The sequence below is a fragment of the Daucus carota genome, chromosome 5 (genome assembly GCF_001625215.2).
Source record: "Daucus carota subsp. sativus chromosome 5, DH1 v3.0, whole genome shotgun sequence".
NCBI classification, from domain to species: domain Eukaryota; kingdom Viridiplantae; phylum Streptophyta; class Magnoliopsida; order Apiales; family Apiaceae; genus Daucus; species Daucus carota.
Genome location: NC_030385.2, coordinates 42,408,208 through 42,435,248, shown reverse-complemented (window position 1 = coordinate 42,435,248; position 27,041 = coordinate 42,408,208). Strand labels below are relative to the sequence as shown.

The window sequence follows — 27,041 nt, the reverse complement described above, 5'->3', positions numbered from 1 at the left end:
ATTTAAAGGTAGCCAAATACTAAAACATTCTAACTCGTTCAAAATCAAGTTTAAAGATTAGTACAAATTCACTATTAAAATATACTGGAGTTATATTTACTTAACAAAAAGTATGTGGGTATGGGAGTCTAACATATGAGTGTCGAACAGTTTTTAATATATATATACAAGAAATGTTATAATATTATTTAACAAAAATTTATCTCTAAAATAATTTGTGTGTAACGTTTTTTTTTTTGAAAGATCGATATTATTCGCATGTTTAGTGAAGCACTCAAAATATATAAAATATATATGTCGATGAGGTATATGAGCAGAATATCCTTTCTGGCTTTTGAAGACCAAGTCTCATGTAGTGACTTGAGTACTAATATTTGACACGTGTTTATTTTAGCTGTCCTCTTGTCTCCCTTGTGATTTATGATCGACAATGATAGCTAAATATCCAAATATTCCCCGCCTCTAGTTTTTTTGACTTTTTTTTAATAATTTAAATTTCTTAATTCAAAAATTAATATTAAAATTCTTAAAAAATTCCAACAATAATGTTATTTAGAAAATAATAACTAAAAATAATAATTTTTAGTTGTCAAAATAAAAATTCTGAATTACGTGAAAAATATCGAACAGAATAATTTGTATAGGAAATCACTCATATTTTCGATACATTAATAAAATGAAAAAACACATACCAATATTTCGTACAACAATCAAAATCATGAAAAACAAGTGAGTAAGAAGAAATCTAAAATCCTAATCCTATCCTGCTACGTTGAAGGTTGATTGTGATTGATACGAAATTCAATAAATATTGTAACCAAAATAAATTTGTTAAATGACAAATTGTCAATGATCACATACAATTGTGTCCCCATTTTGAGCGTCTCATATTCACTGTAACAAACAATTGGACTCTTCTGTGACTTGTGTATGTATATCTGTCTGTATCTATCTATTTACATGTACTCATAACACATACTGACACATGATCACATGTATTTGTGTTTGTGTATGTAAGCATAGCTTCTTTTTCTGTTATGGGTTTCTTGTTTCTTTGATCGTTTTGGAAACTACGCGTTTTTAACAGCTGTGCTTATCCCTTTTTTCTATTTTCCTGCGCAAATTTAGGGGAGGGTAGTGAAAATTGAAGGGTGTAATTTTGAGTCAATTCTGGTTTTTGGGTTGTTTTCAAGGTTAGTAAAGATTCAACCTTTTGCATTTCAAGTTGGTTTGTTTAGTGTTTCTTGATTTGGGTTGTGGAGATGGCATTGAAAATAGTCTACTCTACTGTTTTCTTGTTTGTGTGTGTATTGAGTATACAGCAAAGGGAGAGTATTTAGCGTTCTAGAGAATTCTTGAATTTTTCTCTCCAAAACAAGAAACGAAATTCAACTAATCCCTCTCTCTCTCTCTCTCCCCGGGTTTTATCCCAATCATCTCTCTCCCTCACTACTACATTCTCTCTCTCTGCCCCTCCCCTTCTCTCTCTGCCTCTCTCCCTCCCTCCCTCTCTCTCTCTCTCTCTCTTCATATTATCACTGTAGGTTTCCTCTGTTTACAGGGTTTTAGAGAAGAGACAATGCATCAATCAAACTTAGGTGCTTTCCTGGACTGCACAACTCCACAGCCCCCCTGTCAATTTTTATCAAAGGTTTGCACATATATATTTTCTAAGTTCATCTGTTTTACTACTATGGATATTTTTACTGGTTGTTTTTTATGGTGTATGTCTGATTGATTCTTGTTTTTCATCTTCTTGATTAATGTACAGACTGAGATCAAAAATCTGAACAGACTATGGCATCCTTGGGGGAGTGAAAAGGTTGATTTCTTTACTCTTAGTGATCTTTGGAACTGTTATGATGAATGGAGTGCTTATGGTGCCGGAGTCCCCATTCGCCTGGACAATGGAGAGACTCTTGTTCAGTACTATGTGCCTTATCTCTCTGCACTTCAGATTTTTATCAGCACTCAATCCTTCAATTCTCCGAGGTGAGACATTTATTTACCATAATTTTCTATTGATGAATACCTTTTTACTAGAAACATTTTGCAACTTGTTGACTATATAAATGTTGTGGTATTGTGGTCGCTTGATGTGTATCATTACTTGCCTCTTAGGTTTTCTAATCTGTTAATGCTTCGACGTCAACGGACAGTGGTTGATTCTGTTGTTAGTAATCTGATTATGTGCCTGTAAATAGAAGTTATGTGCTTTTATATATTATAATTTGAGTAGTCAAATTGCTGCACATGGTGTTTATAGCACGTACTGTATGATATAATTATTTCTCTGTTTTTTTGTCCTGTCATGTTTCCTGATTAAAAATTGGTGTAATGGTTGAAAGTTTTGAATGTATGTTTAATTAGGGAAGATGCCGATTCAACATCTGAGACGAGGGATTCTTTTAGCGACTCATTCAGCGATGAGAGTGAGAGTGAAAAATTATCGAGGTGGGATGGGTGTTCATCCGAAGAAGGAGCTTTTGAACAAGAGAACCTCTGGCATCAAAGTGATAAGCTGGGTCATCTTTACTGCCAGTACTTCGAAAAATTAACTCCTTATGGAAGGGTACCTCTCATGGATAAGGTACCTTGCAAAAATTCATATTACTTTTTTGATAAACCTTGTAAAATATCACTTGATTTTTATGTAGTTGTTTCCTGAACATACTTTTAAAGCGGCAACTCATGTTCATTCCCCTGATCTACTACTCCTTTATTTAGTCTCATAACATATGGTATTCTATATCATATAAGAAGCTATGAGAAATTACGGGTATGTTAGAATCTGTTGAAATTCTAATTAACATTGGAATCTAAAAATGATAATATAGTTCAAACTTTTGAATGTGGGTATAGGATATCAAACTATCAATATATCGTGATCTAACACCCTTTACCTACCTTTCAAGATTATGCTGGTTTCAACAATATCAACTTTATTCTATTCCCTCATGTTTAATGGTTAAGGCTAAAAATAAGGACCTCTCTTTCTCTGATCCTTATCAAGTATGTAATATTACCAGTTTACCACTGTCCCCACTCCCCAGATGATATGTTCTCACCTTCTAAAGGTATTTACAATGCTGTTCTTTGCAGAGTTAAAAATTTGATTCCATAGAAAAGATGAGTTAAATTTGTGATAATATCTGTAGATGTCTTTTGATACTATTTCTATTTTAAGTTTTAACTGCCTTCTTTAAATGTTCTCAGGTAAGTGAATTATCGCAAAAGTACCCCGGATTAATGTCACTAAGAAGTGTAGACCTCTCACCAGCTAGTTGGATGTCAGTTGCTTGGTATATCTCTCTCTTCTTCTAGCTTATAGCTCCTCTTTTATGTTTTGAGAATGCTGTTTTTTCTGCATATTTCTAGGTGCTAATATTTTTTAAAGAGTTTCGCATAATTGCCACGATTTTCTCCAACAAAGTAATGAATTCTTGGCAATTAGATTGTCATTAATATTCATGTACTTAAAAGGAATCCTTAGTGATTCTTCTGTGTAGGAAAGCACACTCACTTTGATCTGTATGATTAATGTGAATAATTTGTCAGGTACCCAATATACCATATTCCTATGGGAAGAACAATAAAGGATTTGTCCGCATGCTTCCTTACATTCCACACACTCTCATCTTCTTTTCAAGGTACTGTTTACTGCCTTTTGCATATTAATGTAAAAATAAATATATATAGTAGTGGAGAACCACAAAAGTGTGATAACCAAAGATTTCTGCACTTATCTGTGTAGTGCTGCAATATTTATTTATTTAGTGTTCCTCACTATTCTGTAGTTCTCATTTAAACCATAGCCTAGACAGATATGCCGTTCTGTGGATTTCACTGTGAATCTGTACTTAGTAATGACTGTTGATATGTATTTCGGTTGAAATATTCAGATCTTGATGAAGAAATGGGGAACACAAAGAGTAAGCAGAAGAAAGATAAAGGAATTGCTCTTCCTCCTTTTGGACTGGCCACTTATAAGATGCAAGGAGATGTGTGGGTCAACAACAAGAATGGAGGGGACCATGATAGGCTGAACTCAATGTTGAGTGTAGCAGATTCTTGGCTGAAGCAATTACGGGTCCAGCATCATGACTTTAACTACTTCACGGGAATTCGGCGTGGCTGATAACAACTGCAGAGTTACAGACTCCTGTAACTCGCTAAAAACCAAACCCCGCGTAAAAAAATTGACTATTAGAAGGCATGTCTTGTTTTTGTGTTCTTGGGAGAGTTGACTGGCCGTGTGACTTGCAAGAGGATTGTATATAGTAGCTGACAACACTCTTTGGTGAGTGTTGACCTCTTCCTCCCTCTGTTTAAAAGTGTTAAATCTTTTCCTCTCCATTTTAATACCTGAACACTTTGTTATGGAGAAGCTGTGAGATACTCTAAAGAAGTTCTAAATACCAGTGTGCTGAGATATATATAGATACATATATAGAGTGAGGCCTGGGTTTGTAGCTGTCGGTCTCTGTCATGGATGTAGCCAAGTAATCTGTATATGAAAAATGCTTGCAGACATTGCATAATTGTTTCTTGTTCAATTACGAAATTTAGATGCATATACTTCTCCTCAAGCCATACGAAGTTTATTAGTTGGAAAAATTAATTTGCAATGTTTTGTTTACGTCATTTTTGGATTATATCTACTGTGTCTTTCGGCATATTTGGATTATATTTACTGTGTTTATGTCTTTCGGCATTTCCAACTAGCAGCAAACATTGGACTTGGATAGGTTTTGCTCTGCCATACTCTTAAGTGCATGTCATGATTAAGCATTTATGCAGCACAATTATTTTTCTTAGCTTATTGTTGTACATGTATTATGTATCACATCCAAATCCAATGTTAGACATAGACATATCATATCATATCACATGTATTGTTCACAGTTGTCAAAGCCTTTGCAGTAGATATCTGTCGAATAATTAAGCTTCATGAAGTAGTTAGTTGCATGTACTGTGCAGGAATTGACAAGAATGCAACAAAAGAAAAGATAACTCCTTTTAAGCCAAAAAAGAAGAGGAAAATGTGCGGTCTTCTGTTTTAATTTCCCTCAAAAGCAGAGGGTACTAGTTTTCAGTTGAGTTCGGATATACGTGCATAAGCTCACACATGTATCCATGATTTCTAATATTTTTTAGGAAAAATAATTTATTAATGAAAAGACATACGATATTAGAAATCATATTTTTTAGGAAAAAATATTTAATAATGAAAAGACATACGATATTTATGTATATGGTCGAAATTGCATAAACATATATTGTTGAGACATTCTTTCTTAGATAGACAATTAAGCGACTTCGAAGAGTTATCGGTAATTTTTATTAATTTTTTTTAAAAAAAATAAGTCACTAGAAAAAGTTACCTTAAACTTATTTCTGATTTTAAGTCAGTTTTAGACTTATTTCTAATTTTAAACTGACTATTGATTTATTACACAAACAGACATTTTTCAGTTTAAAATCGAAAATGACTTAAAATCTATGGTTAGCTACCCAAATGTTAGAACTCCCGTAAATAACAATAACATAAATACAATAATTTACAATCAACACATGCTTCACATTGATTACAAGCTTATAACTCAATGTCATTTATAATCCAAATCTGATAAATCGGAAAATAAAAAAAGAATAAAATAAATAATTTAATAACGATTATGAATTATGAAAAATGAATTAAACTAGACTAATTAAGTTTCTTTTCCTGACCATATGAAAAAAACCTAATTTTCTACCGCCTTGTTTCATCTCTTTTATAGTTACAAAACTCTATTTTTCAGTTTAATTTTTCCGCAAAATCTCTCCGTTTTCAGACAAATTAATTACAAAATTGCAATATCTGGTTTATTATCTTTCGATTGATAGCATTTTTCATCATTTAGATACTTAATTAATTGTTGAATCAAAATAACAAGTGATTAACTAGATCTAATGAATTAAATAATGAAGAAAGGTTTCATAGCCTACAAATTTGAAAATACACACTAATAAATATATCAACATATATGTATACAGAGATGAAGATATATTTGAAGAGATGAGTCTATATGATCAGTTTTATATATATAGAGGACGGACAGAATACAATGACAATTAAGCAGTTATGTGTACGCAACGGATAGGCGGAGAAAATAATAAAACTTTGACAGTTGTGTATGTACAAGGGTTGTAATGTCTTCGTCAAGATTCAAATATAAGATAGAACTAAAAATTTACTTATTATTGCATTATAATCTCATATCACGATAAGCAATCATTTCAATGATTTTTATATTTCAGATGAGATTGTAATGATTAAGTATCGGTCTTTCTAATGTGTATCAAAAGGTACATAATAAGCACCAACTCTTGAAAATGACTTATTTTTATTTGTGGATTTGATGTGAATGTAGGAGGTTCATTAACATTTATTATTCATCCACTAATCAAAATTTACCATTTTCATGAAAGTTTAGTGACTATTCTGTGCCTTTGGGCACACCATAAAAAATCTCATTAAATATATGTAGTTTTATGATGAATACATAAGAATTTAACACAAATTACAGATCCTTTCACCAATACTTTTTCCGTTGTTGCCGAAATTCATCATCTTCAATAATTCATGGAGCATTTCTTCACTATTTATTTCATTTAGATTAAAAACAAGTGATTAACAAGATCTAATGAAATGAATAATGAAGAAAATGCTCCATAGATTATCAAGTTGAAAATTAATACCCACTATATAGTTGAAAGATACAAGATATGTTATACAATATATGTATAGAGAGAGATGAAGATGTATGTGAAGAGATGAGTTTATATGAGTTTTATATATATAGCGGATGGACGGAGAAAACAATGACAATTGAACAGTTATGATATGTAACGGATGGACGGAGAAAATAATAAACCTTCAAACAGTTATATGTGTAACAGATGTGAATAAAATAATAAAAATTTAAAGATTTCACGTATACACCGGACATACATAAAAATAATAATGATTGATCTAATCTTAACTGGTTCAATCTCAAATATAATATCAATTGTATTTTAAATATAATATATTTAATTCAAGACAAAAAACAAAGATTTTGCTAAAACTAATCTATCGTATTAAATAAAATAAATATGATTGGTGATTAGACCTAATATTTTAAACAAAAGGTAAATCAATATTTGTTAGGAACCGGATATAAATATTTCTTGATATATGTAACTATTAAATAATATATTTGTTGATGATACATTATACACGTGTATCCGGTCACATAAAATCACTGGTAAATACTACTCCTTCTGTTCCATTTAATTGTATACGTTTTTTTCAATTGCTTGACACGCATTTCAATGCTCTTATAAAATATAGTTCCGCAACTTATTTTTGAGATTTTTTTTCTGAATAAAAATATAACATCCAAACTTTAATTCAGAAAAAGAAAATTTTAAAAATAAATTACACAACCACACTTTACAACCGCGTCCCCGTCCCCGTCCGCCAATGTATACTGCTCAGGGAGACGGAAGGAGTATATTTTACATGCATCTCATCATGAATTATACTCATTTTTAGTTTTCAATCATTGATTATTTTTACCTCTGTCATTGTACACTTATAACCACTAAAGTAGTACTATTATTTCATGGGTATTTATGAAATATACTACTTTTTAGCAAATTAATTGCAGTAATACGGTAATCCCTAAAACATTGCAAATCTACCGTTTTCTTCAAACATCACTCAAAACTTTGCGTAGATACGATTTACATCGTTCCTTCTCACTCCCGTCCCCTCTTTCCTTCTTTCTTTTCGCTTTGTCTTTCACAATCATGTCTCTCGCACTCTCCACCTCTCTCTCATCTCTTCATTTATATCATGTCCGTTTTAAAGTTAATTTTATCTCGCATGCTTTCTCTCCCTCTCTTCACTTTCCGACGTTAAGCTCGCCGGAGTTAGACGACCAAAGACGGCGCAGGGCAGGAAGAGTAATTGTTGGTAGGAATGGCTCGAAAGAGGTGAGGGTGGTGTTGTGATATTTGGGGGGTGGGCAGACGGTGTGATTGATTGTGTTGGGTTTGAGCAGATGAAAGCAAATTAGAGGTGGGGTTGTGGGCTGGTGATGGTGGTGAGCTGTGTAGGTGTTTAAGATTTGAGTATGGTTGATTTTGTGGTTGATTTAGTAGTTGTTTTTGTGTTATTGCTATTGGCCCCGCAAGGGAAATCATTTTTAACATTTTGCAACTAGTTGCAACTTATTATGCAACTAAATATAATTTTTAATTTTTTTTTCAAAGTTGCATTTGTGATTGCATATATGGTTGCTAACAATTGAAGATATGGTTGCATATGCAACCTCCGTATTTTTGCAAATATTTTTTGAAATATAGTAATTTTGCAATTTCTTTCAAAAAATGACAGTATTTTTGCAAAAATTCATTTAGACTTGGATATTTATGAAAAAAAAACCCATTTTTCATTTCCTTTCAACACATGAACTGCTCAAATTCTATTATTTTCTGGCCCCATCCATTACATACCCATAATCGTTTAATTGTCATTATTTTATTGTCCATCCTCTCTCTATATATAACCTTATAGACCTATTTATTCAAATATATCTCTTGTGATTTTCACTAAATGAAATAAATAGTGAAGAGATGCTTCATAAATCATCGAAGATGATGAATTTTTACAACAAAGAAATATTAACGGAATGATCCTTAATTTGTGTTAAATTCTTACTCCCTCTGTCCCATTTAATTCTATACGTTTCTTTTTCACTGCTCGACACGCACTTCAATGCTCTTATAAAACATAGTTCCATAACTTATTTTTAAAATTTTCTTATTCTGAATAAATATATAACATTCAAACTTTTATACAGAAAAGAAAAATCTTAAAAATAAGTTATAGAACTATATTTTAAGGGAGCATTAAAGTCCGTGCCGCGTCCCCGTCCCTCAATGTATATAACTCAGGGGGACGGAGGGAGTATATATTAATCGTAAGGCAATTTATATTTAATTTTTACGATCTCATATGGAATATAAAAATTATTGATGTTCCTGTTTTTAGACTCAATAACAAGAATTATCTCAAAAAAGTTATTACTCTTGCAAAAAAAGGGAATTAGCCGGTTTATGGGAGATATTCTAAATTAATCCCTCGAGAAATAATTAAAGTCGAATTGAGTTGTAAATCTCCAATTTGCAGTTTCAGTAGATTCCTAGTCAACAATGTCCGAATTAAAAAATTGTTCAGATCTTCCTATGAGTCATGAAGATTCCAATTAAGTTCTAGAACAGCTGCCACGTCCGTTATATATCCAGTTGGCGCACACGTGGATGTCATTGCCAGCGCATCTTTCCTATTTAAAAATCTTCATTTATATCTACCTAAAATTTACTGTAAAATAATCTTATTTTATTCGATTGAAATTTCATGACTCATTGCATGATGATGCTGATGTTCGAATTCGTATAATTATGTTTTATATATGTCAAAAGATTTTATAAAAGAAAATTATAATTTAAATTTTGACAGGATTAAAAATAAAATCTATTTTTAACAATTGTATAACCTATACAATTTTTCATCTTCTTAAATTTATTTATTTTAAAACACATATAAAATATCATATCACATGTATTGCTCACAGTTGTCAGAGCCTTTGCAGTAGATATCTGTCGAATAATTAAGCTTCATGAAGTAGTTAGTTGCATGCACTGTGAAGGAATTGACAAGAATGCAACAAAAGAAAAAATAACTCCTTTTTAGCCAAAAACGAAAAAAGGAAAATGTGCGGTCTTCTGTTTTAATTTCCCTCAAAAGCAGGAGGGTACTAGTTTTCGGTTATGTGTACAGGACGGACAGAATACAATAACAATTAAGCAGTTATGTGTACGCAATGGATCGGCGGAGAAAATAACAATTATGTATGTATAAGGGTAGTAATGTCTTCGTCAAGATTCAGATATAAGATAGAACTAAAAATTTATTTATTACTGCCTTATAATCTCGTATCACGATAAGCAATCATTTCAATGATTTTTATATTTCAGATGAGATCGTAATGATTAAATATCGGTCTTTCTAATGTGTATCAAAAGGTACATAATAAGCACCAACTCTTGAAAATGACTAATTTTTATTTGTGGATTTGATGTGAATACAGGGGGTTCACTAACATTTATTATTTATCCACTAATCAAAATTTACCATTTTTACGAAAGTTTAGTGACTATTCTGTGCCTTTGAGCACATCATAGAAAATTTCATTAAATATATGTAGTTTTATGATGAATACATAAGAATTTAACACAAATTACAGATCCTTTCACCAATACTTTTTCCGTTGTTGCGGAAATTCATCATCTTCAACAATTCATGGAGCATTTCTTCACTATTTATTTCATTTAGATTAAAAACAAGTGATTAGCAAGATCTAATGAATTGAATAATGAAGAAAATGCTCCATAGATTATCAAGTTGAAAATTAATACACGCTATATACTTGAAAGATACAAAATATGTTATACAATATATGTATAGAGAGATGAAGATGTATTTGAAGATGGGTTTATATGAGTTTTATATATATAGAGGATGGACGGAGAAAACAATGACAATTGAACAGTTATGATATGTAACGGATGGACGGAGAAAATAATAAAACTTCAAACAGTTATGTGTGTAACGGATGTGAATAAAATAATAAAAATTTAAAGATTTGACGTATACACCGGACATACATAAAAATAATGATGATTGATCTAATCCTAACTTGTTCAATCTCAAATATAATATCAATGTATTTTAAATATAATATATTTAATTCAAGACAAAAAACAAAGATTTTGCTAGAACTAATCTATCATATTAAATAAAATAAATATGATTGGTGATTAGACCTAATATTTTAAACAAAAGGTAAATCAATATGTTAGGAAACGGAGATAAATATTTCTTGATATATGTAAGTATTAAATAATATACTTGTTGATGATACATTATACACGTGTATCCGGTCACATAAAATCACTGGTAAATACTACTCCCTCTGTCTCATTTAATTGTATACGTTTTTTTTCAACTGCTCGACACGCATTTTAATACTCTTATAAAATATAGTTTCGTAACTTATTTTTGAGATTTTTTTTTCTGAATAAAAATATAACATCCAAACTTTAATTCAAAAAAGAAAAATTTTAAAATAAATTATACAAATACACTTTATAAGAATATTAAAATCCGTACCGCGTCCCCGTCCCCCAATGTATACTACTCACGGGGACGGAGGAGGGAGTATATTTTACATACATCTCATCAAGAATTATACTCACTTTTAGTTTTCAATCATTGATTATTTTAACCTCTGTCATTGTACACTTATAACCACTAAAGTAGTACTCCCTCCGTCCCCTCAATTCTTTACATTGGAGGGGGACACGAAAACCAAGACAATGTATAAAAAATGAGTAAAGTTAGATGAAAAATAGATTTGAGATAGTGAGGGAAAGTAGTGGGTGTAATAGTAGTTTTTATTGTTAAATATGAGATAGTAGGGGAAGATAGTGGATGTAATAATGAGAAAAACTTACTATTTATAGTAATGTAAATAAATGAGAGGGACATCCCAAAATAGTAACGGTAAAGAAATGAGATGGACATAGGGATTACTATTTTCTCATTTCCTTTCAACACATGAACGGATCGATTCTAGAGGGAGTACTATTTTCTCATTTCCTTTCAACACATGAACGGATCGAATTCTATTATTTTCTGGACCCATCCATTACATACCCATAATCGTTTAATTGTCATTATTTTATTGTCCATTCTCTCTCTATATATAACCTTATAGACCTATTTATTCAAATATATCTCTTGTGATTTTCACTAAATGAAATAAATAGTGAAGAGATGCTTCATAAATCATCGAAGATGATGAATTTTTACAACAAAAAATATTAATGGAACGATCCTTAGTTTGTGTTAAATTCTTATATATTAATCGTAAGGCAATTTATATTTAATTTTTACGATCTCATATGGAATATAAAAATTGTTGATGTTCCTGTTTTTAGATTCAATAAGAAGAATTATCTCAAAAAAGTTATTACTCTTGCAAAAAAAGGGAATTAGCCGGCTGATAGGAGATATTCTAAATTAATCCCTTCGAGCAACAAGTAAAGTCGAATTGAGTTGTAAATTTACATTTTGCTGTTTCAGTTGATTCCTGGTCAACAATGTCCGAATTAAAAAATTGTTCAGATGTTCCTATGAGTCATGACGATTCCCATTAAGTTCTAGAACAGCTGTCACGTCCGTTATATATCCAGTTGGCGCACCCCACGTGGACATCATTGCCAGTGCATCTTTCCTATTTAAAAATCCCCATTTATATCTACCTAAAATTACTGTAAACTAGTCTTATTTTATTCGATTCAAATCTCATGAATCATTGCATGATGATGCTGATGTTCGAATTCCTGTAATTCTGTTATATATATGTCAAAAGTATTTGTACAAGAAAATTATAATTTAAATTTTGACAGGATTAGTAAAATATATTTTTAACAATTGTATAACCTATACAATTTTTCATCATCTTAAATTTATTTATTCTAAAACACAAAAAAAATTGAGACATACTTATTAAAAATTATCATATATTCGAGACATTGAGAAGCACTTGCTTCTCAAGCCAAGATCCCAAGATCCCGGTTAGAGTGACCGTGACAGTAAGAATTTATCATATAAAAATAATCTTGATACATATAAAGCACAGTCAGGTTTGTAAGAATTTGTAAGGAAAATGCTTGGTGCACATAATTGTGTACAAAAATATGTACATAATGACATGTGGCGGATTTCAATTGGATGGCCCCCTTGCATTTACACCAACCATCCCAATTAAAACCCACCACATCACTTGCCACATCATTATGTACAAATTTTCTGTACACAATTATGTGCACATAGCAGTACTCAATTTGTAAAGTTGTGTCGTTCATACGGATGAGCTCAGTCACGGTTTGTAAATCAAGATTAGCTGTCAGTGTTTTTTCTCCCAGGCATAGTCGAGTTTCATGTTAGACCATCTTTTTGCTAAACCATAACTATTGCTGATTGTTAGATCCCGAGAATGTAAATACTGTTATCTCTTTAATTATGTGCCTTCTACAATATATATGCGATGTTTCTAGAATATTTAAACATGGTTACAGTATCAGAATCGACGGCTTGTATGAAATTTTTCAAGTTATGTCTAAATTTGTGACACAAAACTTACATTAGACATGAACAGGAACACCATCAACTTAAATGGTCTGCGTCAAAATTAGTATTAGAAGACTAAGGTGATTTTTAAGCCACACACATGTAAGAAATCCCCTGAACTGATGGAGCCTCTGTCCAAATTATTCTATATCTTTTGAAATACGTCTGGTCAGATTTTGACCAAGAACAGAAGAAGAAATCTTTGATGGTGCCATAGAAGAGTAAATAATAAAAATTCTAACATTTATAGCGGATGTGGATAAAATAATAACAAGTGTACAACGGACATACGTAGAAATAATGAATGATTGGATATCTAATTCTAAATTGTTCAATCTCAAATATATTATTAGGGAACTTCCAAGATCTTAACATCGATGGTGGTGGTAGAAAGATTTAGAAGGGACGGAAAAGAAGGGTGCTAATTGGGAGATAATTGTGCTATAATATTGACTCATTTATGTATTTGTTTTAATTTTTTTTCAAATTCACTGGTATTCTTTTTATTTGAATCTGTCTTATTTTCAAGATATTTGAAAGAGATTTTAAGAAATTTTTTCAAATTCACTCGTATTTTATGGATAAATATTGATAGAAGGAAATAAGGAAGATATTAGTTTATAGTTTATTTTGTAAACGATGTAATTTTGTAGGGCACTCTTTTCCCCCTCGAGTTTTTAACGAGGCCTTTTTTTATGCGTTATCTCTTCTGACTTAAAAGACTATGTTATCTAAGCTTCCGGAGTATTTACATCCTTTCGGTTATATGATATACATTCTTGAATGAAGAAAATTCTGTTCATCCGGATTGTAACTTATCTTGGTTTAATATAATCGTTTTATGACAAAAATATATATATATTATCAGTTGTATTTTGAATATAGTAAATTTAATTCAAGATAACAAACAAAGATTTTTGCTATAAAAAATCTATCGCATTAAATTAAATAAATATGACAGGTGATTCATATACTCCAACGGCGTTGGCTATAATCGTTGGCTAAATTGGACCTGTAAGACATTATGTAAAATTTGCTGAACGTGTAACACATTTTGTTTCAATGGTACTGGCTATATTGGTTGGCTATAATTTAAAAATAGTATGTTATTAATATTTTAAATTGTTAAAATAGAATATATCAGTTCAATATGGTAATAAATGATGTACAATCTTCCTACAGATTTTCTTACAGACCTGTAGAGGTTCGACAAATTTAGCCATCCATAGGAGGTTGGCTAAATTTATAGATAACAGCTGAGCATGGTTGGAGTTGAGTTTTTGGAGCTGTTGGCTAAATTTTTTTATTTTAAGTATGCCAACTCACCTTTTAGCCAAGGGTTTTAGATGGTTGGAGATGCTCTAATGATACATTCACATATGTATCTCGCTAAAGTCACTGAGATAAACATTGTGGAGGGTATTCGATTGAGATTTTAATTGATTATTTTTATGCTATGAATTTTAATGGATTGTATGTTATTTTGATTTTGTGCGGATTCTTGATAAAATATCGCATAGTTGATAAAGATTCTTTAGGATTTAAGTATAATATTTCAAAATCTCATTGATTTTGGTGCGATTTCAAAAAACTTAAAATACACCGAGAAATCCCACAAAATCCATCATTTATGAAATTCAAAAAAATCCATCAGCATTTGAATACCATCAAATTTTAATGGATTTTAAACAATCTCAATTGAATACCACTTTTAAGCATAATTTAAAATCCTGATTGAATACCCTCAGATTTTAATGAATTTTAAACAATCCCAATCGAATACTCTTAGATTTCATGAATAAAAAAAGTCTTTTAAAATCCCAATTGAATACATCCCTTATATTTATTAATTAGATATTCAATCATTAATTATATTTATGTTTGTCCTTTGTACAGTTGTAATCATTAATTAATTTATTCATTTTTCATATCCGTTACAGATATGTAACTATTGAATTCTTATTATTTTCTTCGCCCAACCGTTACATACTCATAACTGTTTAATTGTCATTGTTTTCTCCGTCCATCCTCTCTCTATATATATAATCATATACACTCATCTCTTCAAAAATATCTTAAGTTCTCTATACATATATCTTTTGCAATATATTTTATATCTTTAGTGTTTATTTTCAAGTTGGTAATCCATGGAGCATTTTCTTCATTATTTAATTCATTAGATCTGGTTAATCACTTGTAATTTTCACTAAATGAAAATAAATAGTGAAGAAATGCTCCATACATTATCAAAGATGAAGAAATTTCGCAACGAAAAGCGTATTATTGAAAGGATCTGTAATTTGTGTTAAATTCTTATGTATTCATCGTAACACAACTTATATCTTATTGTTATGATCTCATTAAGAATATAAAAATCACTAAAATAATTGCTTATCGTGATACGAGATTATACGACATAAATTAGTAGATTTGTAGTTATAATTGATCGAAGAGATCACTATTTCAACAAGTTGAAATAATAATAGCATAACATTTCGAAAATATAATCAATTATTATAGTCAATTTTCTTTGAGTATATGTGTATATAGCCAATAGGGTTGTAGATGTTCTACGATGATGTATTTTAGTGAAGTTGGTTATAATAATTAGTTACTTTTTAAATATAGTATGTCAACATTATCAGAAGATATTAAAAATACTATGTCATTTCAATATTGTGATTGGTGATATGAAATTTTTGTGCATGGATGCAACTATGTTCATCATATATTTAGTAATAATATGATGGATATTGAAATTAAGAGTAACCTCAAAAGGTTGCCAGCATTTGTGTAGTATGACATTTTTAATTTACAATTTATTAAATTATATAGTTATCAAGAAGATACTTTACAAAATGCATATCATGGTTCGATATGTATAACTTCATGAGTGTAGGACATTATATTAATTCTTGTAATTTTTTGTTATTAGAGTGTATATACTCTCTCCGTCCTTCCCATTTCTTATCTAATGGGTTGGACAAGAAAGTTAAGATATATATATATATATATATATATATATATATATATATATATATATAAAAGAGTGGAAAAGGAAACAAAAACGGGAGAAGTGGTGAGACCTATTGATTTTTAATGTTTAAAAAGAAGATAGTGAAGTAAAAGTAGTGTGAAAAGAATGAAAGATGGAGAAATAGTGGGAACCATTGACTATTTTTCATAAGTTTTTAAATGCCAAAAATTGGATTAAACTTCTCAAAAAGGAAAAGGTAAAGAAATGGTTGAACATAGGGAGTATTAAAAAAGCGGATTTTCTGGCACATATTAACAATCACTTTTTAGCTAGATGGTAGATTTTTATTAATTCTCATCCCATTAATAATGATGGTCCCAGTGCATACACAAAAAATTACACCAATCAAAAACCACCACCTAATAAAAAAAAAGGTTAATTATCAAGTTGGTCACTGAAGTGGGCTTAATGTATCAAGTTGGTCACTGAACTCAAAACGGTATCAAGATGGTCACTGAAGTGGCCATAAATATCAAACAAGTACCTTGAAATATAAGTTCAAGCAGTAAAAATATTATTTATAAAGTTTTACACATTATTTTTAAATTATACCAAAACCAAGTAAAAGGTTACGACTTCTAATATTTATGATAATATATTTTGATTTTATCAAGTTTATTTATTATTTATTTTTAATTAAAACAAATAAATAACTATATAATAAAATATAAATAATAAATAAACTTGATAAAATATAAATATATTATTTTAAATAATAGAAGGCATAACCTTTTAGTTGGCTGTGCTAACATTTAAAAATAATGTGTAAAACTTTATAAATAATATTTTTACTACTTGAACTCATATTTCAAAGTACTTACTTGATAATTATGGCCACTTCAGTGACTATCTTGATACCGTTTTGAATTCAGTGACCAACTTGATACATTAAGCCCACTTCAGTGACCAACTTGATAATTAACCCATAAAAAAAATTGTTAGACAGTGATACAGATAAAATAGCAAGCAAATAAATTAATATCGCCTCGTCCCTCTTTTCTTGTTCCTTTAAAATTAACTTTTATTTTATTATAGTAATAAATAAAGTAGTACATGCCATCAAAATTTTAAATTATCTTCTAAAAAAATTAACATATCTCTCTTTAGAATTAGCAGGCTGATAAGAGATTTTCTATTTTTGTTTTTTATGTAAGTTAAAGATTTTCTAAATTAATCCCTTGAGAGATAAGTAGAGACGAATTGAGTTGTGGATTTCCATTTTGCAGTTTCAGTTGATTCCTAGTCAACAACAATGTCCGAATTAAAAAATTGTTCAGATCTTCCCATGAGTCACCACGATTCCCATTAAGTTCTCGAGCAGCTGCCACGTCGGTTATATATCCAGTTGGCGCGCCCCACGTGGGCATCATTGCCAGTGCATCTTTTCTACTCCCTCCGTTTCAATTTACATGTCCATTTTCAAGAAAATTTTTTGTTTCAAATTACTTGTCCACTTCAACTTTCAATGCAAAATCATATTTCCTAAGTCAATTCTCCTCCACATATCTCTTATTTATATTTCCTAGATCAATCTCACACCACATATTATGCTCATTTAATGCAATTAATTTGTGAACAACTACTTTTCTTAAACTGTGTGATTTTTTAAAAGTGGACATCTAATTTGAAACGGAGGGAGTATTAAAAATCCTCATTTATATCCACCTAAAGCTTACAGTAATACTCTTATTTTATTCGATTCAAATCTCATGACTCATTGCGTGATGAACTGATGATGCTGATGTTCGAATTCCTGTAATTCTGTTTTTTTATATATCAATTGCTATAGTTTAAACAGAATTAAAGTAAAATCTCTCTAAAAAAAAAAAATTAAAGTAAAATCTATTGTTAACAATTGTATAATCTGTACAATTTTTCATCTCTTAAATTTATTTATTTTAAAACACATGTATAGGGCCTGGTTGGTAACGAGCTTCTGGTAGCACCTCAACTTTGCTTCTTGTTACTCGTTGTTTGGCAAAAGATTGTTTTGGATTTTGAAGTGAGAAATGCATTTTTTAGTGATTAGTAATTTATTATAGAAGTTTAAATTTTTATTGTGCAATAAATTTAATTTATTAATAAATAATTCAATTTTACTAATTTGAATTTTATTTCAATTAATAAATTTAAATTACCAAATACTCAATTCACTTATAAATAATATTATACAAACTGAAACAACCCGGGTCAAATCCCGAGTCTTTTTCTGAAAATCGGGTCAAGTCCCGAATTCCGAATCCGAAAATAAGCCTAAATATACGGGCCCAATTGCAACAACTTGGGTAATCCACAAGCCCACCACAGGCCCCCAAAAGATCATGATTTGTTAGAGCACTGAACTAAAGTCTCCTCGATGTGGGACTGGGATGTTACAAACTCCCCCACTCTTGTCAGGCCGAAACGGATAGCCCACAGGCCTAGGTTCGTAGATCGAACCTCTCTAGCCATTGTGGGATAATACCGGCTGTCTTCGTGTCCCCGCTTCTGGATCTCTGCCCATTGCGGGATAATACCACCAGCCTTCGTGGGAATCCGAAAATAAGCCTAAATATATTGGCTCAATCGCAACAGCTTGGGTAATCCACAAGCCCACTACAGACCCCCAAAAGATTATGATTTGTTGGTGCAATTGGTAGTAGTACTTATGCTTATAAACTGAACCAAAGTCTCCACAAGACTCGGTGTGAGACTGGGGTGTTACACAAACACTTTTAATAATTTGTAACTCAAATCACTTTTCACTTATAATCTTCTTTATTTTAATAAATAATAAAAACTTTTTTTTTTTTTAAATTTGGTCAAACGGTCTCGATGATTTCATCCAGACACACTTATTAAAAATACAGTAATATATATTCAGACATTGAGAAGCAGATAAGACTTGCTTTTCGAGCCAAGATCATCCAGAGTACTAACTGCCGTTTTTATTATTTATACCAAAAAGCTGAGAGCTACTGGATTTGTTGGAAAGACAGGCTAGTCAGCTGCTAACTTTTTCTTTAGAACATTGCGCAACTTTTCTTTACTTAATTAACAAAAATTCAGCCTTTTTTATTTGCTGATATCATGATTGGTTAATAATCAGAATATAATCAACAATAAATTGATAAAATATTTTTTAAAAACAAATCGGAAATCTTTAAAACACCTACTAATACAAATGTCCATTTCTACAACAAACAAGATGATCCTTAACATTAACATCCTTTATACATTATAAACCTTTTTTTTCGATATTTCTTCAAATCCTATTCAGCCACTCTCAGGGAATCTAAAATCGAGTGTGTGGTACCAGTATTACTAAAATTTGTTGTGAAGGCGGCCATGGGGTAGCTAGGCAGAAAACTCCAGGTTGTTGAAGTAGTTGACTTGGATTTTTCTGAAGATTTTTGCGCCTACCAACAACGGAAAAAATCAAGATAACAGTCAAAACGTGTTCAATCACACTAAATATTTTTTAGTTGAATCCTACTCACGGTTCATACATACATAAAAAGCATACGGCCATTTAAATATCACAAAGAAAACCACATACTCCACACTTAGCCTATAAAATCAATACTCAACATCTTCACTTCACCAAACCAACCATGAATTCCCTTGTAAAAAACACCACATTGCGCTTCAGCCGCAGAAGGGCTGACCTGCAGGCCTCATACGAGCCTCTTGATCAGAGTTTTGCAGAAGATGATTACCGCCAGAATTTAACCACTTCGCGGCGAAAGGTGACAAGTGTGGATAATGAAACCAAGGGTTTGAGTTATAAGCGTGACAGAGCGAAGAAAAGGCTGATTTACCTTCAGAGTTACAATTTAGGATCAGGTGAAATGTCTTCAAGAAAAATGCTCAAGTCGCGGAAACTTAACAGGGCTGCTGTTAGAGTGAAATCAGTGGCTGTATCAGTTGTGTCGTTTATAAGGACGAGCTCAGTCACGGTTTGCAAATCAAGATTAGCTGTCAGTGTTTTTTCTCCCAGGCCTAGTCGAGTTTCATGTTGACCATCTTTTTCTCTAAGATCTTTCGGATTCAGATACAAAATTATTTGTGCTGCTACTGAACTATAACTAGAGCCCGAGAATGTAAATATGTTATCTCTTTAATTATGTGCCTTATATAATTTGCGATGTTTCCAGGATATTTAAACATGGTTACAGTGTCAGAAATTATTTCAAGTTATGTCTAAAATTGTGACACAAAACTTAAATAGGATATGAACAATATCAACTTAAATGGTCTGCGCCAAAATTAGTATATGAACACTAAGGTGATTTTTAAGCCACACACATGTAAGAAATCCCCTGAACTAATGGAGCCTATGTCTAATTTTTTCTATATCTTTGTGGAATACACCTCTGGTCAGATTTTGGCCAAGAACAGAAGAAGAAATCTTTCTTCTTTTTCAATTGCTTCTTCCTGTTTCGTGCCCTTGATGGTGCCATAGGCCTTGCAAAGGGTCCTCCGTCTCTTTGCAAGTAATTTATGGTTCCTGATCCCCATCCGACAATCAATAGACCTCCACCTGCATATACAACGATGCATTCTAACGAGAGCGCCAGAATACCTCTTTACCAGAATCCCTATGGCCGTCCTAGAAAGTCCGGAAATTCCTGCCTCAGGTGCATTTGCTGTTGTTACTGTTTCCTATTCATCCTGATAATAATCCTCGCGGGACTTGCTTTATACTTTTACACAATCCTGAAGCCCCAGGTCCCTTCTTACAAGGTGAAATCCGTACATGTAAAAAGCTTTGAACCTCTTCCAGACATGAGGCTGAAATCAGAATTCGTCGTAAATGTAGAGGCCAATAATCCCAACGCTCACATCAGTCTAATCTACGGAAAAGAGAGCAATGTAACACTCTGGTACAGAGACCAGGAACTTAGCCAAGGGAAGCTACCAAGTTTTCGACAAGGCACCAATAACATAAGTATCATGCACGTCGATATGAATGGAAAGAGTAAACTAGATTCAGGCATTCAAGAGACACTCAAACAGGATCAGAAAAACAGAATGGTGCCGATGGTTGTGCAGGTGCAGGCACCTATAACTATTGTGGTGGGGGAATACAAATTGAGGGAGTTTGTGGTATATGTAAACTGTTCTTTGACACTTGATAGCTTGTCAGCGGACAAGAATCCCGAGATCATAACAAGCACATATACAATACATGCTACATTGTAATCTGCTGCTCAAAGACAGAAACATACAACCTCGTCTTTATGAATTGAGTAATGCTACGTCCCTCAAATTTTGTCCCAAATCGGCTGATCTTAATTGGGTGATTTATTTGTATAAGGGGTTCCAATCAAAAATCAACAATTTGGAAGAAAAAAACTTGGGACAATTTTGGGTACCTATTTTCGTTATAAATTTCTTCTCTGTTTCTTGGCTGATGATGAATGATACCAGCATTACGCGCTTGATAAATTTCGTTACAGTAACTTCATGTTCTTCCAGTTTCCATCTTAAATTTACTTAATTATCTATTCACTTGATCCATTCATTAACCATTACCAATATTTCAGAATACTAACCATGTTTGGTAGCTGATTTATGTAGTTATCACTAATCAGTTATTTAGGCGTTCGGTTAAAGCATAGATTAGGTAAAGCTACAACACGTATTTCAGGATATCAACGCTTCAGTCATTTTCTGGGCAGAAATATTGTCTCCTTTTCACACAGAAATTGAAAATTGTTAGGTTCGCTCAAGACCCCAGCATTAATTTTTGACAGGTGAAATGAGAAAGCTAGATGAGTTTTCCAATCGCACAATGCATACATATCCGTAAATATATAATAAGTTTAATTTATTATTATATTTACTAACCAATTACAAGCCTTGTTCCAGAAAAATTTATGAGAAGTCTTGTCTATGGTAGTTCACAAGATATGTTGATTTACGGTATATATTTTGATATTTAATTTTATTACGAAGATAAAATTATATTACAATGATATGTGTTCTTTTATTAAATATATAAGAATAATTTGTATTTATTTATTAAATATATTTTAAAATAATTAATAAATGTATTTGGTTAATATTTAAATATTTTGACAATAATAAGACGATCCATTACAACATGTTGTAAATTTAGGGGACAAACAAATATAAATACTTACCTGTCAAACTTTTAATATTTTTATTTCAATATTATAGATATGAATGTCTGAAAACTAAGATTAATCAATAATCGATAGTTAATTTATAATTTGTGCTATGATTTATAATATTTGTTATTTTATCATATGTATATTTTAATATTTAATTCTATTGTAAAGATAAAATTATATTAGAATAATATGTATTTTTTAATTAAAATAGAATTTTAAATTATTAATAAATATATTTGGGTTGATATATTCTTGTTAGGTGTGTTAAATAAATTTTTTTGTATAACATGTTATGTGAGTTCATGATAGTTAAGATCGTAACAAAAATGACTAAAAATTAGAAGGATGAGAATATTGTTTCGATGAGGCTGTTTAAATATATTTTTTTATAATAAATAATTTATTAGAAAATGTTATTAATTAATGAACTCAAGAGGATCCAAATCCTGACATGCCAAAATTTTAGTATTTTGATTTTATATTAAAAACAAATAAATAATAGAATTTTATTTTTGACAAAAATAAAAAACGGGTTTTAAGTTGAGAAAAGGAAAGATGAAATAAGCGTAAAATTAATAAAGAGGAAGTGTAGTATAGTGGACTAGTGGCAAGTGGGCAGTTTGTGCAAGGCAACCGTTTGGCGCCACTTTCTTCATTTTCTCAACCCACTCCTCCTACTATGCAACATTTTCATCACTTTTCAACATAAATATTAAATTTATACTTATATTTATATTTATATACATATAATCCATGAGCTAAAGCATTCAGACAACAACCTTTGCAACTTGAGAAAATGTTGGACGTTATTTTTGGATGGGGAAAGGCATCTAAGTGGTAATTTACTTCTTCTTTGCATGTTGTTACATGCAGCTAAAGCTTCTGAGCTTGGTTTAATTGTCTGAATGTTTTACAGTAAGAAATTGCTGAGAAGGGTCCAGTGCCGCCTTAAGCTTCTCAAGAACAAGAGAAGTTCGATTCTGAGGTATTCACGCGATGATGTTGCTCTGCTTCTCAAGTTTGGCTATGATCAGAATGCCTTCAATCGGGTGCGTCTATGCACTAATATGTTGATTTGGTTTGTTTTAATATTCAGTACGCGAAATTTACTATTGGTGTAAGAGTAATTTGAATATTTTGCATGTGTTATTAAAGGTAGAGCATATCATCAAGGATGAAAGAATGTTTGCTGTGTATGATCTGTTGGAAGCTTTCTGTGAATTTATTGTAATTAATCTTCCCTATATCCGAAAGCACAGGTATTCAACGTCTCATCATTCCCTTGATCTTTTTGTTTTTTTAATGTTTTCTTGAGCTTCTTTAATTTTGTTATCATTTGTGCTTTAGGGACTGTCCTAATGACATCAATGAGGCAGTGTCAACTCTTGTATTCGCATCTGCAAGATGTGGGGATCTGCCTGAGCTTTGCAAGCTCCGAAGTCTCTTTGCCAAACGTTATGGTCAGAAGATGACAAAGATTGCTCTTGAGTTACTTCCCGGAAATCTTGTGAACCAAACAGTAGGTGGCTCAGGGCTTTTGTTATTTTGGTCTGAATAATTTCTGAGCTTATGTTTCTCAACTTTGTATTGAACAGATCAAAGAAAATCTCTCTGCAAAATCAGTATCTGATGATGCTAGATATAAATTAATGGATGAAATAGCTAGCAGCATTAAAGAAGAACCGTTGGCACTTGAGTACACTCCCGAGTGGCAACAACTTCAGACAACAAATCCTGAAAGCCATAGCCTCCCAAAACCTCAAGAAAGCCAAAGCAGCGACAGCGAAACAATTCCAGAAAGTGGCACTTATGGTAAGCACAGTGAATATGGAGATTCTGATTTACAGGCAATGATTGTTAGCAAGGCTGAAGGGAATGAAGAGGGAAACAGATCTCCACTAGCACTAGACTACTCCAAGCAACCTTTTCTAACTGAAAGACGCGAGGAAGGAGGTATATATGAAGATTCTACATCAGAAATGCTATCTGACCAAAAGCCAGAAAAAATTGTTTATCTAGATGACATTGAGGAGTTCAAGTTTCCTGTTCGCAAAGATGGTAATAATATCCAAGATCAAAGACTTTTTCTGTTCAAATCATCTGATTCCACACGAAAGGAATCTGAAGTCTGGTATGATGGAGATATAGATCTACATAGCTCAATGAATAAGAAAGCAAGCTCAAAAAGCTATATAAAGAGTAGGAAGGGAGATGGGAATAAATTGAGAAAGAGAACACAGTCTGCAGAGAATATAAATGTTAATGATTTGGAATCTTCTATTTATTATGGGGGTTCTATGAATTCGAATCTCAAATCTTACGAGTGCAGAGATCTTCCCAAGAAGGTGCAAGTGAAAGATGGCAGCGATGATTCAGAAAGTCCACCTTTGCTGCCAAAGAGGAGAATTGTAGCTGTGGAAGATTCTCATGGGGTAAAAAATAAGCCAGGTTCTTGCAATGGAGTCACAACTACCCAACCTGAAAGTGTGCACAAAGAAAAGATGTATGTTGACTATCTTCCTTACGAACACATGAGTCAAGCGAAACAGGAAGCAGAATGTATTAGCACCTTGATAAGACCGAAACAAACTCAACACTCTTACACGAGGGCCACCACTATGCCACCTAAAAGGCCCGAAGATGATCAGGCTGATAGCATTCTCCGGTCCAAATCATTCCCATTCCAACAGCCAACTGATCTTTGGAGTAATGCACCTCGTTCTCCTTGTATTCATCCAAAGCTGCCTGACTACAACGAATTAGCAGAACAGTTTATGGCTCTCAAGAAAGCTGCATTGCAGAAGCAGCCCCAGAGGAGAAAGTAGTGACTTAGGCATAGTAATCTTCAGCTCATTGTTTTCTGATATCATCTGCCATGTTCAACATTTTTGCATTGATTAATTTGAATTTTGATAGAGTTGTAGGTTTATGGTCATTTTGTAGAAATAGATGGGAGATTTTCTTTATTGTTTAATCTATTGATTTTAAAGCTTTATGTTATTATATATAAAAAAACATTATATGATCAAATTTGAGATAATTTTTACCTTACTAATTTAGCTCACAATACAATAGACAGTATATGTTGAATTGTTGTCCCCCTCTTTTCGGATATCTTTTGGCTTGAAAGAGATGCCTGTCTAAAATAGAAAAAGACTGTGTCTGTATTGCTTCTGATCTGAGAAAGAAAATACATGCATGCAAACATATAGGTAGATCAACAGTTTCATAATGGAGGGATTTGATGACACAGTAGATGTCAGCAATGAAGAAGGTGAGCATGCCGCGAGTCCCATTAAAGAAGATCAACACGAGTTAAATGGTAATGACTCCATTCAGTCACCACCCGTGGGATCTAATGACAATGCGGTTACAGAGGGGATCTTCTCTTCTTCTAATGATGGTCCCCTGCTACCCGAACCGATTCATATGCAGGAGGAAAGCTCTGCCTTTCGTGAGTGGCGTCGGTATGTGCATGAGTTATTGTTGTAATGTGTGTTGTGTGTGCTAATTGATCTGTAGATCAGTGAAATGCAATCAAGATGTGTTTTTGTTATCGCGAAATCAATTAAGGCTAACAATATTAACATTTTCGCCAGAAATAGCTAATGTAATGAGAATTTTTTGTTTGGCTAGGCAAAATGCAATCTATCTAGAGGAAAAGGAGAAGAAGGAAAAGGAAATGCGGAACGAGATCATCAAAGAGGCTGAGGAGTATAAAAAAGCTTTTACTGAGAAGAGGAGGCTTAATTGTGAAACTAACAAGACTCATAACAGAGAAAGAGAGAAGGTAAAATCTTGAATACAGTGACCATTTTTAGTAATCACATAAGGTAATCAAAATATAAATTTTGGTTGGATCAGATAAGCCTGGCCAATCAAGAGAAGTTCCATAAAGAAGCTGACCAACAGTATTGGAAAGCAATAGCAGAGATCATCCCTCGAGAGGTTGCTAGTGTTAAGAGACGGGGGAAGAAGGAAGAGGAAAAGAAGACCTCAGTAGCCGTCATTCAAGGACCAAAACCTGGGAAACCGACTGATCTTTCTAGAATGAGACAGTTGATTGTGAAGCTGAAGCAAAATCCTCCAGCTCATATGCTCCCACCCGCGAAAGATGAAAAGGACACAAAGGATGGAAAAGATGCGAAAAATTCCAAGGATGGGAAAGACGCTTCCTCAGAGCCTGCAAAGGATGAATCTAAACCTGCTGCTGCTGCAGAGGCAACATAACTAGAAATTACTGAACAGAGTGAGTCCGAGATGCCTGTTCATTAAATTTTTTGTCCAGTTTTAGGTTGAACTCATCTATATGTTGCTTCTTGACTTCTCTATAGCTGAGAGTTGATCATTCATAAAGAAATTCTTATACCAAGTTCACCAATTTATATGGAGAATAACTGTGATTGTTTACTGAAGCTTAACCATCTGAAGCAGATACTGCTGACTTTTCCCCCCTCAAATTCTTTAAATTGTTTCGACAACGTGTTTCAACTCCGATAGAGTATGTACCAAAATAAGTGACATCCTAATCATTCCGTCTGCAATCATTATCCCACTATTAATCCACTTCCCCTGTAAATTATTGCACACAAGTGTG

The 27,041-nt window shown here is 32.2% G+C and overlaps 4 protein-coding genes across 6 annotated transcripts; all 4 read left to right on the top strand.

Moving 5' to 3' along the window:
* Window positions 1–818: 818 nt before the first annotated feature.
* LOC108219931 (uncharacterized) lies at window positions 819–4,589 on the top strand. Of its 3 annotated transcripts, none has more exons than XM_017393528.2 (8): window positions 865–928; window positions 1,129–1,193; window positions 1,562–1,651; window positions 1,772–1,992; window positions 2,371–2,590; window positions 3,217–3,302; window positions 3,559–3,650; window positions 3,903–4,589. In XM_017393528.2, the coding sequence occupies exons 3-8, from the start codon at window positions 1,580–1,582 to the stop codon at window positions 4,136–4,138; spliced, it is 927 nt and encodes a 308-aa protein (XP_017249017.1). In that variant the 5' UTR covers window positions 865–928; window positions 1,129–1,193; window positions 1,562–1,579; the 3' UTR covers window positions 4,139–4,589. The 3 variants fall into 3 exon arrangements, with proteins under 3 accessions (XP_017249018.1, XP_017249017.1, XP_063950440.1); XM_064094370.1 differs by lacking the exon at window positions 865–928 and adding an exon at window positions 992–1,009; XM_017393529.2 differs by lacking the exon at window positions 1,129–1,193 and having other exon boundaries at window positions 819–928.
* A 16,503-nt stretch (window positions 4,590–21,092) lies between these two features.
* LOC108221795 (NDR1/HIN1-like protein 6) lies at window positions 21,093–21,509 on the top strand. The gene has a single exon (XM_017395652.1). It carries the CDS (start codon window positions 21,093–21,095, stop codon window positions 21,507–21,509), a length of 417 nt encoding a protein of 138 aa, XP_017251141.1.
* A 1,615-nt stretch (window positions 21,510–23,124) lies between these two features.
* LOC108222369 (uncharacterized) lies at window positions 23,125–25,433 on the top strand. Its single transcript, XM_017396287.2, has 5 exons — window positions 23,125–23,281; window positions 23,361–23,493; window positions 23,600–23,703; window positions 23,792–23,963; window positions 24,040–25,433. The coding sequence occupies exons 1-5, from the start codon at window positions 23,241–23,243 to the stop codon at window positions 25,267–25,269; spliced, it is 1,680 nt and encodes a 559-aa protein (XP_017251776.1). The 5' UTR covers window positions 23,125–23,240; the 3' UTR covers window positions 25,270–25,433.
* A 132-nt stretch (window positions 25,434–25,565) lies between these two features.
* On the top strand, window positions 25,566–26,862 carry LOC108222551 (clathrin light chain 1). Its single transcript, XM_017396460.2, has 3 exons — window positions 25,566–25,911; window positions 26,081–26,234; window positions 26,309–26,862. Exons 1-3 carry the CDS (start codon window positions 25,676–25,678, stop codon window positions 26,672–26,674), a joined length of 756 nt encoding a protein of 251 aa, XP_017251949.1. The 5' UTR covers window positions 25,566–25,675; the 3' UTR covers window positions 26,675–26,862.
* Window positions 26,863–27,041: the final 179 nt, after the last annotated feature.

What these genes read in the sequence shown, in the direction of transcription:
- LOC108219931 (XM_017393529.2), top strand. Translation starts at nt 1,580, where the DNA reads ATGCATCAATCAAACTTAGGTGCTTTCCTGGACTGCACAACTCCACAG. An exon ending in CCTGTCAATTTTTATCAAAG is followed by an intron (nt 1,652 to 1,771) that starts GTTTGCACATAT and finishes ATTAATGTACAG; the next exon opens with ACTGAGATCAAAAATCTGAA. An exon ending in AGTTGGATGTCAGTTGCTTG is followed by an intron (nt 3,303 to 3,558) that starts GTATATCTCTCT and finishes ATAATTTGTCAG; the next exon opens with GTACCCAATATACCATATTC.
- LOC108221795 (XM_017395652.1), top strand. Translation starts at nt 21,093, where the DNA reads ATGAGGCTGAAATCAGAATTCGTCGTAAATGTAGAGGCCAATAATCCC.
- LOC108222369 (XM_017396287.2), top strand. Translation starts at nt 23,241, where the DNA reads ATGTTGGACGTTATTTTTGGATGGGGAAAGGCATCTAAGTG. An exon ending in ATCAGAATGCCTTCAATCGG is followed by an intron (nt 23,494 to 23,599) that starts GTGCGTCTATGC and finishes GTGTTATTAAAG; the next exon opens with GTAGAGCATATCATCAAGGA. An exon ending in GAAATCTTGTGAACCAAACA is followed by an intron (nt 23,964 to 24,039) that starts GTAGGTGGCTCA and finishes TGTATTGAACAG; the next exon opens with ATCAAAGAAAATCTCTCTGC.
- LOC108222551 (XM_017396460.2), top strand. Translation starts at nt 25,676, where the DNA reads ATGGAGGGATTTGATGACACAGTAGATGTCAGCAATGAAGAAGGTGAG. An exon ending in GCCTTTCGTGAGTGGCGTCG is followed by an intron (nt 25,912 to 26,080) that starts GTATGTGCATGA and finishes TTGTTTGGCTAG; the next exon opens with GCAAAATGCAATCTATCTAG. An exon ending in ATAACAGAGAAAGAGAGAAG is followed by an intron (nt 26,235 to 26,308) that starts GTAAAATCTTGA and finishes TGGTTGGATCAG; the next exon opens with ATAAGCCTGGCCAATCAAGA.